The sequence below is a fragment of the Charadrius vociferus genome, unplaced genomic scaffold (assembly GCF_000708025.1).
Source record: "Charadrius vociferus isolate BGI_N301 unplaced genomic scaffold, ASM70802v2 scaffold105, whole genome shotgun sequence".
Classification (NCBI taxonomy): domain Eukaryota; kingdom Metazoa; phylum Chordata; class Aves; order Charadriiformes; family Charadriidae; genus Charadrius; species Charadrius vociferus.
The window spans coordinates 1,872,041-1,887,637 of NW_009648543.1; the positions used below are offsets into that span (position 1 = coordinate 1,872,041).

The window sequence follows — 15,597 nt, forward strand, 5'->3', positions numbered from 1 at the left end:
AAACCAGACATATAAATACATCATTATTAAGCTTGAAGATGGCAAGAGTCCTGGAAAATTATAGCATATAGGGGAAAGTTCAGCCTATTATGGGTATTTGAAACAAGAGGTCAGTAGGTTAGGACAGAGCTTCTGGTCACCTCAGATATAAAAGATATGAAGCAGCAGCTGTAATTGCCTCCGAATTAAATTTAGACAGTTAAAAGCCATGCACAGTCTTAGAAGTTAGCTTACATTCCAGTCCAATGAAGTCACATCCTTATTGCTGGGGACATCGTGTCCTCCTTCTCTTATGCAGTGCCTCAAAACTAGTTGAGTGGACCCACTGTTGCTGTTTTCATTGAGATTCCATATTCTGGCCGTTGAGTCTCCAGATCTGTAAAAGCAATTGTGCAGAGATGAAAACTCCTTTTGGTGCCAACCCAGCAAACAATGTAAAAACCTCTATTTGTGTTTTCATTGAGAGAACATCACAGCCTTTAAAAAGTAATTTTTCTTTCCAACACTTCCTGCACTCCGCATACCTTTTAAATAAAGCTAACACATATTTAAATTGTACATATCATCTAATTCCACATCATCATTTGCTTAATTCAGAAAAGTTTCACCTAAAATACATTTGCTTGCTCTCTACATTTTGCATTTCATATCTAAAGTTGATATCGCTGTAACTGAGATAGTATGGGGGAACTCAACATGTGGAGATCCCATAAAGACAGGAACACAAAGGCTGTGCACATAAAAAGCGTGCACAGTCCCATTAGCTCCCAATGGCTCACCGAGTCCCTGCTCCCCCGGAGATGCAGTATGTTCTGAACAGACCTGGAGGGTTACCATCTGCAGAGGTGCTGCGTGTCACCTTAGCAGCAGCCTCGGGGAACTCGGGGAAGGGGATGTCTATCAGTGTGCCAAAGGTGCTGTGATGCCACCTCCCTGGTCCTGCCTGGGTTCCTCTGACAGCTACGGCAGGAGCAGGAGGTGAACTTAAGGCTGCTTTCGATTTGGCCCCGGCCCTTTCATAAGGTACCTCTGTTCGGGACAGACCAGAACACAGCCTCTGACAGAAGCTGTTTGCAAAACAGCCTCTCGGCATTAAATCAAACCAGAGAATCTAAAGATTAGGAAAGTAGAAAGGTAATTTAAATTCATTTTTAAAATTAATCTTAATTTCTTTTTTTAGATTCACGTCTACAGGGTCCTTTGCAGTCTGTAGCTTGGCTGCTTAGCTCACACCCGAAAAAGTGGCAAAATAACTATTGACATAATAGAGCAAGACAGAGACACCATCAGGATTTTAATCTATTTTATAGACCAAATATTTTCTAGGGAGATGTTTTTATTGCAGACTGAAACCCTGATCTTGTCTAGAAAAAGTTGTGAGGAGGAAGTGAAGAGGTTATCATAATCTGCTTGTAAATAATATACTTATTTTCTCTCTGTATAAGTCTTTCTTCCAACGAAAAATGTCTCTGAGGTCAGAAATCAATTTGCAATGGAGTGGAAGATATTCCGCTTTCTAGTTTATTGGGATTTGTCTCTCGCTTTCCCCCAGCCCACCCCTGTTGGTTTTTTTAAACAATCAATAACAACAACCAAAACAATCAAAGTACCCTGGATTGCTTGTTTTGTCCACAGGGTAATTTTCATTTACATGCAGTAAGTACAATCTTGGAGGAGAATTAGGATCTCTCTTATATTTCCAAGAATTCATACAGTCAAGATGAAATTTCATTGTTGATATACCTGACGTGTTAGCTTTTCCTTTTTTTAAAGTAATGACTAAAACTTCATTTCCTAGACACTAACAAGGAGAAAGTCTTTCTCGAAAGACTAAAAACCTAAGATCCATTTTTGCTTTGATAAGCCATGTTTTACTGAAAAGGAAATCTACCACAAAAGAATACTAAATTTTCTCTTCCCCTACCAATAAAACATTTTAATTATTTATACTAAAAGTACCGGGTAAATTTTAAACACTTCACACATCTTCGAGTGCAAATATTGATCAATTAAGTATCAAACTTGATTGATCTTCGTGTATTCTTTTACCAACAATTTAGCCAAATTTAACATGAACAACAGTTCAATTGTGAAAGCAGAAACCTCTCTGCCTGTAGCCGTGGCTCTGAGCTCTGCTGGTTCATGGCACGCCTGGGGAATGTGCCCCCATCTCCTCTGAACCCTTTGTGTCAAGCTCAGATGTGATGGCTGGCCAGGGCTTTGCCAGCCGAACCACAAGCTACTGTAATTTTTGGCACGAATCTTTCACTTTAGTGATTAAGAAGTAAATAAAATCAGGATAATTTTTGCCACCGTACAGAGCTGTGACCGTAATATATCTCCTTATTTTTCAGAGGTCTGGAAAACTGAACAACAATTTTGCACATGTTGGCTAGAAAATTAACAAAGTTAATCATGAGGTTCAGAAGTTAAGGAACATTATTATTTGTGATAATTTACAATAACGGGAACAGGAGTAAGTCTTTCATAGGCTTGGGTTACTGGTTAACATGCTAAGTAGGAAATTCCTTGAGCGCTGGCTTCTCCACTATATAGGACTCCAGGTCACTCCTGCCCTCATTGTAATAATCCAGTTTGTTATTGGACCCTGTAAATAAAGTACTCAGCCACTTGGCTATCAAACACAATGTCCTATTTGCTAGTTCTAAAAGGGTTATGTTTTGTTTTTCAACAGTTCTATTTAGTCAGTTTTCTGGCAATGCTTGGGCAATCTTATTTTCCAGTATTTTAATTTTGTTTTTCCATTTTCTTCTTCCTAAGGCTACATAAGCTATTATGTGTCCCTGCCGAGAGGCTTTATAAGCCTACCAGTGTGTGGCAGGGGTATTTGTGTGTCTTCCCTTTTGTTGCTTGCAGAAAAAAAAAAAGAGTATTCTCTGCTCTGGAAAGTATTCTGATTTCTGTTGAATGATTCAGTGAACCCTGCCTTATTAAAGGACCACAGTTCAAGCACAATTCAGAAAGATATTTAATCTCCTTAGCTCACAGAAGCATTTCTATCTGCATGATAAAGCAGCTCATTTCAACATGCAAGTCATGAACACTTGAGTAATAGGTATACTGTTCTGCACCATGGTAGAGTACTGCCAAATTTTAGGAAGGCTGGTTCTGAAAGAATTTTATTTCATGCTGTGCAGTCCCGGTATAATCATGAATCAAGGTGGACAAACATTTGCAGAATTTTATTTGTGACGTATAAAATCTCCATTCCACAACTGCCAGCAGAGAGGTCAAACCAGCTGCAGTTGGGTAAAGAAATTTGCAAGACGGGTGTTGAACCTTGGTATTTCTAATCTTCAGCTGCAAGTCTTATAATCACTGCTATTTTGATAAGCAATATTGCTAATGTGTATTTAACATTTCTGGCTGAAATAGGTTAGACTTTTTATCATTTTATTTTAAAAGAGATCATTAAAAGCATAAAGGGAATGAAACTCCTTATAATTTACACACCTAACTTTTCCTTGACAAAGCAGGTGTCTTACAGTAAGCGCTTATGTTTCCTAGGCAGTCAGTAGAGGGAAGTGCCTTGGAGGTATCTAGGGAGAGATCTTTGTCCCATTGACTCTACAACATTGCTACCTTCAATAGGTTATTCAAGTTGACCTCACCTAATGCACCTGGGGTGCATTAAAAAGAGCATGGCCAGCAGGTCGAGGGAGGTCATCCTCCCTCCCTACTCTGTCCTGGTGAGGCCACATATGGAGAGAGTCCAGTGGAGGGCTATGAAGATGACCAAGGGACTGGAGCATCTCTCTTATGAGGAAAGGCTGAGAAACCTGGATTTGTTTAGCCTGCAGAAGAAAAGACTGAGAGGGGATCTCATCAATGCTTTTAAATATTTAAAGGGCAGGTGCCAAAAGGATGGGGCCAGACTCTTTTCAGTGGTGCCCAGCAACAGGACAAGGGGCAACAGGCACAAACTGGAACACAGGAAATTGCATCTCAACATGAAGAGAAACTTCTTTACTTTGAGGGTGGCAGAGCACTGGCACAGGCTGCCCGGAGAGGTGTGGAGTCTCCTTCTCAGGAGATATTCAAAACCCGCCTGGATGCATTCCTGTCCAACCTGCTCTAGCTGAACCTGCTTTGGCAGGGGCTTGGACTAGACGATCTCCGAAGGTCCCTTCCAACCCCTACCATTCTGTGATACTGATTCTGTAATAGCTGACCGCTTTGCATTAATTGATTTGATGCAATGAGGACACTGGCCCCAATGAAGTCACCTGCTAATGAATAAGCACTTACAGTTAACAGAATTAACACCTGACACCAACTAGAGGGGTGGTGTGTGAAATCAACACCCCTAACCTGGTAATTCAAAAGGATTATTCAGAAAGGTAATTCACAATGGATCCTAAACCACTGATATGAGGAATACAGTAACTCAAAGCTTTATATAAACCCAGAGATGATGACAGGAGATGGTCTAGAAACATCTTTTCTTGCTTCTGAGAGACATGGCCATAACTGAAAGACCTTAGATAAAGCTTTTATGGCTAATTATTTTGCTGATTGGGGAAAGCGAAGGTGCACAGAGCACTCTGCAAAAGAAAAAGTTCCCCTGTGTGAAAGGGGCTGGTATAGATCAGCAAAGATAAGCAAAGAAACCTACTGTTGGGTTTTGGGAATGAAGCCAGGTCCCTCTGCTTGATGGCTACAAGAATTACTTGAAGGTCACGGCTGGATGTAACAGAACAGAGCACGCTCTTGGAAGCAGCAGCTGAATGTGCGGAGAGAGCATCCTAAATTCAACTAGCAAAGCTTCTGGAGTTCAAGGCTCTGGCAAACTTGGCATTCACACTCCACCCACTTCCATACTGGGAAATTCAAGCATGTTCAGAAACATTCTGGGTCACTGGACCATGATCACCTATGCCAGCCAACTGATAGATTATTCCCTAGCCAGACTCTGGCCTGTTTTAATTAGCACTCTTGCTTGGGGCACTGATGTTCTCTCTGAATAACTCCTGGGCATGGCTTGGTGGTTACAATGGTTCAGGGACAATTCCCAATGTGCAGTTTGCTTGGCAGCCAGGACAGTTTGCTAGCACAGACACCGGCCATTCTCCGCCAGTTGGCCTCACTGCCTAGGAATATTCCCAGGCATGGTTAGTTTACTAATGTGGACGTAGCTGTAATGGGTTTCTGCACTACCCAGGGAACATAACCATCTGTAATAATTTATATGTGTCATAAAATTAAAACTTAGACATTGGAAGATATTTCAAGGAAGAAATCAGTCTTTGAAGAGGAGGACAATTGGATTTTAAGAGCAAAATTGGAATGATGGCTAGGAATAGCCTAATCTTCACATTTGGCCAAGCACCTACTTTTTTTTTTTTTAAAACCTGTCCAAAACAATATATGCAATTCTTTGTTTGGGAATGTTGATTTCCTTCATAAAGAGTAATTAATCCTCTTACACGGCTGTATGTACACACTTTACTGTACTATTATGATACTTCCATTCATAGCATCTAAGCATTCTTCACGTAACCATCTGCTGACAGTCATGCCTTTGATAGCCTTTACTGGTACCTCTAGTCTCCTCCATCCTCTACTTTAACGGTTATGGGTATGGTAGAGAAGGAAGAGCAGCTGCAGAATATATTTTTTCTGGCTATTTGACCAGAGAAATTCCTGTCTCAGCGGTTTGTTTGGTTTTTTGGGTTTGTTTTTTTTTTTTTTTTAATACCCTTTGCAAAGTCCAGAGAGTAAATTTTCCTGTGCCAGCCTTCACATCTATGATTTTTTAAAATCATAGCAATTGAGTAGATGGGACATCAAACATCAAAGCCCTTTCTTTGGAGCTAGTGGGATACTCACTAAATCTGGAAACCAATACTCTAGTTTTGGGTAATTCATTCTACGAAAAAATCCCCCTACACAGCTTGCTTCAGATTAGGTTGTGAACCTGCATTATTCTTTCACTGCTTTGAAGATTACATCAGGTTGCTGTCTAAACTGCTGCTAATTGTTACAAAAATTTATTGCTGGTATAACAAGGTTTGAAGAAAATACTTTGCCACAAATTCAGATTCAATTGTGCTAGGCACTTTATAAACAGAATAAATGTGTTATTTCCTTTATTTAATAGTCAGGTTTTTATACATATTTTTTAAGAAGACAACAGATGGGTACAATGAGGCAGATGGGAAAACAGAAGAAAACTACTGACTGGGCACCACAATATGGCTATTATAGAATCTAACAATTCAGTGTTCTCACATCAAACTAACTGCAGTTTTCTTGTTTGAAGTATTACTTTGTAAAAGACAAACAGAACTGCAGCACACTGTAGATCTCGGGGAATTCCCCCCCTTGCTTAACTGCTGCCATAATACATAGTTTACCTGTAGGTGATGGGTTGCACTATTATTATATCAGACATCTCAAATGCTTCTTTGTGCAGTGGCATATTCAGACACTCAACTCTCTTCCTTTGGCTTCCTTTTCTTCTGTGCATTCTATGCCATTTCAGTCATGTAAGCTTCATTAGGTACTCGCTGCTGTATTACGTGAAGGCTAACTGCATCACATACTTTGTTTCTTGTGAGCACGCTAAAATCTGATCAAGATGCATGGTTCTAAATTATTTGCATTTTTGTTGCATTGCCATTAGTCTGCATGAGACACAGCACCAGACAGTACTTCCTACCCATGCAAATAAAAAGTTTATTAAGAAAGACCTATTACACTGAAGGGTAAAGCTTAATTGAAGGGCTAGTGAGATGGTACTCCTCTATCTTAGACATCTCACTAATGGTTCTGATTATCATCCTCCGGGTTTACCTGAAGCTGTGTAAGATATCACTGTTCCAGGGATGCATCTACCAGTGCTCAGCACCCTGCAGCGAAGTTAAACACTCACTGGTTTCTCCGTCACTGCAGCACATATTCTGGTTTATGAAATGGTCCACAGTTTAAACTATGCACAGTAGGACTGTGAACCACATGTCCTAGGGAAGCAGTACAGTACAGTACGGCAAGCGCTGTCAGAAAGGCGAATCAGACATCGGGAAGTCGTTACCAACGCTAAAGCCAACAGATGAGGTCTGAGCACTGAGCACCTATACGTAGGAGTTTTAATTCCCTATGTAATGAGTTGAGAGATGTAGGTACCTGTAGAGGGACACAGCACTTGAGTAGATGCCTAATTTCAGCTGTGCAGATATTCTCCAGAACAAAGCAGCATCTTCACTTCATCTCAGGCGCCACCAGGTGTCCCTAAAGAATAATTCTGTATGGTATCCTTTCTCCCCATCGATTTTCCTTTAGATAATTTGGATGTGCTATCTGATCACCTGCAGACTGTTCTCCAAAGAATTCAAATAAATACCACAGATAAGTCCACTATTAAAAAGTACATTGTTCTGGATGGCGGGGCTAAAGGAGATCTATGGTATCAACAAATACAGTCCCTTCATTTGAATGATCCTAAATAAAGTATTTGTGAGCTGTTGATCTCAAGACAGCCCATGAAATTCTAATTAAGTTTGCCCCTGCTATGGGAATGCTCTGCCAGATTTTATGAAACCTCTTCTAGATTTTCATCTTTAATGAGAAACAACCACAAAAACAATTTAACGAGGTTAACTAAATTCTTAGTTTTTGAGGTTTTCTTCACTATTAGGTCATGATTTAACATTATCGATGGATAGTCAAAGGCATATATTGTTAAGTTGATTGATATATTTAGGCATATATTGAGAAGTTAGAGAAGTACAGGAGCATGTTCATTCAAGACCATTTGATAATGATTTACAAATCATTATGTAGGCAGTAACATTTCATGAACATCACAGATTCTTTGCCTTCCCTTGATTTGATTTTTTTTTCCCCTTGAAAACATCCTCTCAGATTTTGGCCAGGACAATTAATGAATGTCATGTGCTACAGGCCTTCCACACTTGTCAATACTAATACTGATTTATTTATACATTACATAAAACTTATGGCTCACTCAACTGTATGCTGGCAAGAGGAAAATCTTTGTGAAATAACTGTTTTAAGCTTGCCTATTTTAATTGGAGACTGGTCATAATGATCAGGTCTTCCCTTCTTAATAATCATTTGGGTTGGAGCTTTGCTAGCGATAAGTAATATGGCCAAGCAATACTGCCTGAGACACTAGAAAACTGAGGGGGTAGAGGAATACGGTTAGCAGACAATACAGCAAATGCATGGCATAGGAGCGTGGCTGCTATTACTGCTCTTGTCTATATCATGGCATCACCCAAGGACCCTATCACAAACCAGAAGACTCACTGAGCCTATGGAAAAACAGAACTGAATACCAAAGCTTTTCGTCCAAAACCACTACTTACAGTTTTTGCAAATTTTAATACTATGTCCATTTAAAATTAATAAATGAAGACACTCAGTGCTACAGATGCTAAAAGTACTATTGGGCCTGGACATTCCAAAACCACAGCATATTTAGAAGGAATCAGTTTTCTAAAAATCCAGTTTGTTGTCTGAAATCATTCTTTGGAAGCTGCTGTCTTCACTCTCTTAGAGATCTTGCGCTGTTTATCCAACCTAATATTTATTTTTTCTAAATATTCTTTCCCATTTGCACCCTAATTCCTTGTTTTCATGTATTAAGTCAATAAAGGTAAGAAAACTACTCTGATGACCTTGCAAAAAGTTGGAAATGAAATAAGGGCTCTCCTCTTCCTTGCAAGAAATGTGTTCTTGTCATGGTTTCAGCTGGGATAGAGTTGACTTCCATACTAGCAGCTGGTGTAGTGCTTTGTTCTGGACTTGGGATGAGAGATAGTGTTGACAGAGCACTGGTGCTTTTGGTTGTTGCTAAGCAGCCAAAGCCATTTCTGCTCCTCACACCGCCCAGCCAGCGAGTAGACTCGAGTTGCACAAGAAGCTGGGAGGAGATACAGCTGGGACAGCTGACCCAAACTGACCAAAGGGATATTCCATACCATATGATGTCATGCTCAGCATATAAAGTTGGAGGAAGAAGAAGGAAGGGGGATGATGTTCGGAGTCATGGCATTTGTCTTCCCAAGTCACCGTTACGTGTGATGGAGCCCTGCTGTCCTGGAGATTGCTGAGCCCCCGCCTGCCTATGGGAAGCTGTGAATGAATGCCTTGTTTTGCTTTGCTTGCATGCGTGCCTTTTGCACTACCTATTAAACTGTCCTTATCTCAACCCACGATTTTTTTCTCACTTTTACTCTTCTGATTCTCCTCCCCATTTCAACTAGGGAGAGTGAACAAGCAGCTGCGTGGTCCTAGCTCCCAGCTGGGGTTAAACCACAACAGTTCTGATACTGCTAAGTAACTTTAAGTGATGAAGACTCATTTCTCTCCTCTAACTAATATCAGCTTTCCTCCATGTTTCCAGCCAAACTTCTCAAATTTAGCCTTCATTTTAAGGTTTAACTTTAAGCATGAACAAATAGATTCCAACCGTGTCTGTATATAGCTCAGAGTACGTTTACATTAGGATTTTTGTTTGGATCAAAACCGCTTTTTGTAAGTCAACCTCCTGATTGTCCCACTTACCATGCTTTGGTTGTCACTGCTGAGCAGTCCTGCAGAACATAAACCAGACTCCTTTCCAATGACACTAAACCAAAACATGCCCTCAAACCATTCCTTAATATTCAACTTATCGGACAAAACTAAGTCCAGCCTGTAGCCCTCCTATCCCATACAAACAGTGGTGACATAAGGTCCTCATACAATAATTTTTGCTCTACATCTACTCCTGTTTGTGCACCATGCTAATGCAGACATAGCCAAAGGGAACTCTGGTTTAGAGTCACCATACTTTTAAAAAGAAAACTTGGATGCTAAAAACCTTCTGAGACGACAATGTGAACCATTAACTAAGAGCAGTAGGAGTAGATTACACAAACTTCAAATACTCTGAGAATTACCCACAGTTATTTTAAAAACCTTTAAAAAAAATATGTGTGTTCAGGGCCACAGAGTGCACATCTTAAATGTGCAAATGTTTCATATTCTGCGTCACCTTATAATTACTTAACTCCTACATAGGTACAGTACTGCTGAAGAAAACAGTTGCAGGCTGAAAAAACAGGCGAGAGAATACTCACTCATCTCTAGTATATGTTCTCAAGTTCTTGCATCTCTAAATATACTCTAATTGCAGCAGCTGGTTTCAGTCATGGTCTTACCCAGATGCTAGCAGGTCACTGACAGGGTTCCAGGCACAGATGAACACCTCTGATTCATGGCCCCGAAGGACTGTTGCTTTGTTAGGAGGAATTTCAACATCCCCGTCAATTTCCATTGGCTTTGAATGATTATCTGTAAAGAGATATATCAGAATAAGTAGTTTGCAAGCTGCTGTTAGGTCTGCTTTAAAAACGGCCAGATACCCATGGCCTGAAGCTTATAGCAATATATACACTATAAATAATATTATGTGTGTGTCACTGACTATAATACTCTGTTTTCTTCCCTATGAGGATTCAAAGTTATATTTCCTCAAAACGTAGAGCTTTCCCAAATATTTTGTATAAATGCATGTAGCCTTTCTTCAAAAAATAGTAAGCATTTATTTCAGTATAGTTTTGTTTGAAGCTGGCTTTATTAAAACTGACTTACAAATTTATTAAAATAGCAGATTGCCACATTTGAGAAAAGCTGTATGCTGTTCTTCTAAAAAAGTTGCACACAGCACATAACATTTTCTTACACAGTGTCCTGTAAGTAACATGTGTGCTCCTCACAGATTAAGAAGTAAGGGGCCTCATTCCCTGAGCATGGCAGTGAAACAGTGAGAAATCACCTTCTCAGGGATATCATTACATATGCAAAGGTACCAACTGAGGCATAGATATACTTAACCTGCATGCTGTAATTCTGGGGTTCTTTAGACTGCAGTCTAAGTAACCTTGTTTTTACGAAGCTCTTTTACTTTCTTAAGGAAAAAAAGTTAATTTAAAATGACAAATTTCTCTTAGCGGCAGCAATTCATTCCAATTTGCATCATGAACAATGTTCTCACTCCAGATTTCCATCGCTTCAGTATAAATCTTCCTCATTCAGCTCAAACTACACTTCCTGGCAGCAGCACAAGATTATGATCCTCTGCGAGCAAGGCACCAATCAAGGACAGGTAACGCACTGAAACAGCAGACAGCAGATGTTACACACACAAGTGTGGCCCATTTCGCAGAAAGCATATCCAAGAGCAGAGAGCTGGCAGGCTGGGGGAAAGGCAGCCTCGTGTCATCTAATCAATGCCTCGGCCAGCTGATCTGCTCGGATTGATCAAAATCCAAGTTTTCGTTCTGGGTTAAATCTTTTAGTTAGTCATTCTTTAATCACATATGGAGATCCATAGGTTTGCAAGTGGAATAATTATGCTCCTTTATTGCCACGTGTTTATGGAATTTAAAATCAGCCATCTGTCCTGATACTCCAGCTCTGCTGAGCTATTGCCCATCAACTGGCAGAACAGACTATGATCTTGCGCAACTGCCATTGGAAGGAAGATCTCCAGATTTCCACCCTCACCCAGGCTTTCAAATACCCTGTTTTGCTCTGCCTAATTTATGCTGAGTCACACAAACTGCACTTCTCATTGCCTGTTTGGTTAGGTACCCTATTCACTATGTCTGTGCCGTATCCACACCATAGGTGGAATGGAATGGCCTTCACATGTCATTCAATGAGTTGCATAGCACTGAGTATCAAAATTAGAAAAAAATTAACAGTAGTTTCACAGCTCACATTTCTAATTCAAAATATCTGTATTTTTAACTACATGTATTACCTATGGACTTGTTGCATAAAACTAAAGATAATACAAATGGCTATTTGTAAAACCTACACCTGTGCTCAGTCCCTATGTTAAGCATTGTCCTTGATAACTCCCCATGTGTATAACTATTAAAATTAATACTGTCAAGATATACTAGTACTTGAGATTTAGCCTGACGCTAGCAGCCAGCAACTTTGATATAATATTTTGAGCAATCAGGAAAATGAAGAGCAAAGCACTATGAAAACCCAACAGAAGATACAAGTCTAGAAATCACAATCCTCTATTTCTCAGCACAGCACAGAATCACCAGGTTTAAAGCATATTTTTACGAGAAAAACACCAGCATCGTAATGGTTATGCATTCACCTGTGTCCTACATACAGTGTGAGTTGGAAGCTGGGGGGAAATCAAGAAGTAAGATCTTTCAAGTGTTTTAATTTGAAAAATTTAAATGAGATGCTACTCTTACCACATACGATCCTACTGTTACCTGCCTGGCTCTGACAGCAGAGCTGCTTTTCACTTTCAAACAAACCAAATGACAGCTTGGAAGCAGCATTACTCCAAGGTCCCAGAGTCAAGAGGTGCTATCAGAGCAAGGCCATCTGATACTTAGAAATATTTTTCATTTGTACATGCCCAGATGGAGGAACCTAGATACACACTTTGAATGTTATTAACTGCCGTGAAAAAAACCCCAAATAATCACGCTGTGAAAAAGAAACCTTGATGGGCTGATACCTGCATTAGTACATGCAAGACTGACTGGCCTCTGGGAGCAATGAAATGCTTGCAGGATTATTTTCCATTGAATTTCAGTAATGATTTTGACACTACAGCTTTGATGGTCCAGGAGAAAAGGGGAGGGAAAGATGAGGAATCTCTCAGAAATTGTTCGCAAATGTTCATAGTCTATGTGTTTCTTCCAGTTTTCATCAGTAGTCAGGAACATTTCGTATTTAGAGTGTTACTGTTAAGTGCAAAACTTAAAATGCCTTGTTGAACAAACAGGACAGTTCATGCTTCTGTGAAACTGCTTCAGGCTCTTCTCAGATTCAGACAGATGCCAGCAATATAAACTGGATATGATTATGATAACAACAAAAAGCTGCAGAAACCCCTGAGCACAAGACGGCACCTCGTAAGCGTGCTGAGTTCCTTACACAGCACGAGCTCTTGTGAGCCCTGGTCTCATCTGAAAGTTTGGCTTTCTCTTCGATGCAGCTACAATGTGTACGTGGGGAACAAAGCTAAGTAGGTAAGTAAGATGCAGTAACCATCAAGAAGAACAGGCTGCTTTTTTTTCAAAGTACCTTCAGAGCAGAAAGCTCTCAGTTAAGACCTCATTTGCACAAAGAATGCCTCTGAGGGGGTTTCTGAAAGAGAGGAACATTCTACCAAGTGCAACAGATCCTCACAGGTGAAAAACTTAAGTCTGCAGGTCACATAGTGGAGGACACTCCTCAAATGTTAACACAAACCATTTTCTGAAGGCCAGAGGATCTTTGCTTAACTGTATGCTATATTCTTCTCATTTTTTCCTCAAATGTATTAAAAAAACAAAATAACTGGAAATTAAGTCATATTCCCCCAAAGTATTATGATTAGTTTTTTAAAACATATATAATTCTGACATACCAGTGAGTAATATTAACTATTTCCTCCAAATTAAAAAAGGTATATTTTTAAGATCTTAGCAGTGGTAACCCTGTCTTTTCTCAGGAAATGTGTTTTTTTTTACTTAAATCTTTGACAGGCCTTTCACTGAAGTTGTTCGTTACAGCTGTAGTTATAATAAAGGAACTGGGCTCAGCCTTTTTTCCAGAGCTTTATTTTTCTTAAACCCAAGCCAATCCTTGCAAATATAATGAAACAAACGACACTAAAAATATTTGAGTTGGAAAACAATCCAAAGTTTGGCTCTATTTCAACATGCCAATTTTTATTTTTTTTACTAATTTTTAAAGCTGAAAACATTACTCAGGAAGCAGCAAGAGAAGGGAGCAATTTTATGTATTTAGTATTTGAATCCGCCCTCAAACTGTTATTACTAGATTTTTTCTTTCTGTCCTTTTCTTAAATCACCCTATCATATTATATTAAATATAAGATATAGAAAATATATCGTACTATAATAAATATATTAAAACCTTTTTGGGAAGGCATCGTGTCATGGAGAACTCCATATCAGAATAAACATAAACTAAATAACTTCCCAAAGACATCTCTTTTACCCACTCCCCCATCCTGCCCAGGCTGATACATGGGTGACTTCCAGGTTATGACTAAGGACTAACTAGCACACTAGTCAAAACTGTCCCTATGTATGCCAGTTCTGTGGAATCCAACAAAAGTGAAAATAAAGGTTTGGGAAGTTTCTCACACCTTTCTTATCAGCAGTCTTTTCTACCCAGAAGGTCTCCCAGCTTTCACCTTGTCCATCCTACGTCCTATCCTAAACTTTTGTCCTATCCGTCCCAAACCTTTTTTCCTAATCCAAGCTCTTGCCAGCTCTTTCATCTTAATCTATCCTAGACTAAACAGACTCTCTGAACGCAGTGAAAAGGGAAAAAGTAAGGCTGGATATACAGTTTGTCGTGGGAAAGCATAGGACCCTTTTGTTATTTCATTAATGTAAATATATTTTTCTAACTTTACCACAAGATAGGGTAATACAATTGTAAGAGTGTTAATCAGACTCATGCATTACATTGGCAGCTAGATCTGTTAGTCTTTATTTGTAGTGGTTTCCGATAATTTCTGAGGCAGACCTCTTGGAGTTTACTTAAGCAGGTCTGTTCAAGGGCTAGAATGCCAGTTTTGCAGTCCTGTGTGCATCTCCCGCGTATAACCCTCATCTGCAGTTGTGCTACACCACCTTGCTGACATCTTCCAAATGCCTCAGACAGAAAGTTAGAGTCCTCCCAAGGTAAGGGAGTCACATGGATCATCGAGTTGGCTGTCCCTGGATTTCTCAGCAGCTTCTCTCCAAAGCCTCTTTCTCCTTAAATTGCAGACCTCACCTCTTCACCCAGGATGACCAACTGGCACAACAGCAGCTGTCAACAACACATGCCAGCTGGCACTCCTCGAGGACTTTCTGTTTTCCCATCGCCACTCCTCAGTTAACTTGTCTGCCTGGTAGGCTGCTTCGCCATAGTAATGCTTTGAAATTTGCTGCCTGGTAGAGTATCTCATTGGTTGACACGTATCCTACCTCTGTGAAATTTTACTGGACAACACAGTGTCATGTTCTTGCACCCTGCTCCAGACAGAGTTATTGGATGACATTAAGTCATCCTCTTCCTCTTCAACACTCTAAGAAAGATCTGCAACTCTTTGTGAAAATCCTTCTATTAAAAATCACTGTGAGAATTGTTATTCTTTAATAATAAAATGGCAGATCTGACAAATCAAGGCTCAGAGTGTGGTGATACATCTGAACTGATCTGCAAGGCTTTTCTTTTATTAATACAATAGTATGTGTGTGTCTTCAAATCAGAAGGCAGTAAGTCTGAGCAGCTCCGTATTAGTGATGAACCAATAATCAGGTTTCTACCTTAAGAATTCGGGGGTTTTTTGGTCCTGAGACAGGAAGACATTCCTCTAAAATTTTCACAAATCAGATGAAGGAAAGAGTCAACAAACAAAATGTCAGAATTTGATACATTTCTGTTCGCAGCCCTTCACATATGAAATAAGTTCAATTTCAAAACAAAGGGCCAGTTAGAAGTAAAACATAAGCAACCCATAGTCTAAAAACAGATGAATATTTTCAAAATTTTCAGAACTTTTTTACAATTGCCTTT

At 39.7% G+C, this 15,597-nt stretch overlaps 1 protein-coding gene across 1 annotated transcript in view; it reads right to left on the reverse strand.

The window, feature by feature from the left end:
* TBL1X (transducin (beta)-like 1X-linked) overlaps positions 1-15,597 on the reverse strand; it is a 180,474-nt gene that overhangs the window by 17,351 nt on the left and 147,526 nt on the right. The window contains exons 7-8 of the mRNA XM_009885959.1: positions 10,191-10,323; positions 235-376 (exon numbers count right to left, since the gene is read on the reverse strand). Coding sequence (XP_009884261.1) covers positions 235-376; positions 10,191-10,323 — 275 coding nt within the window. The remainder of the gene's footprint in view (positions 1-234; positions 377-10,190; positions 10,324-15,597) is intronic.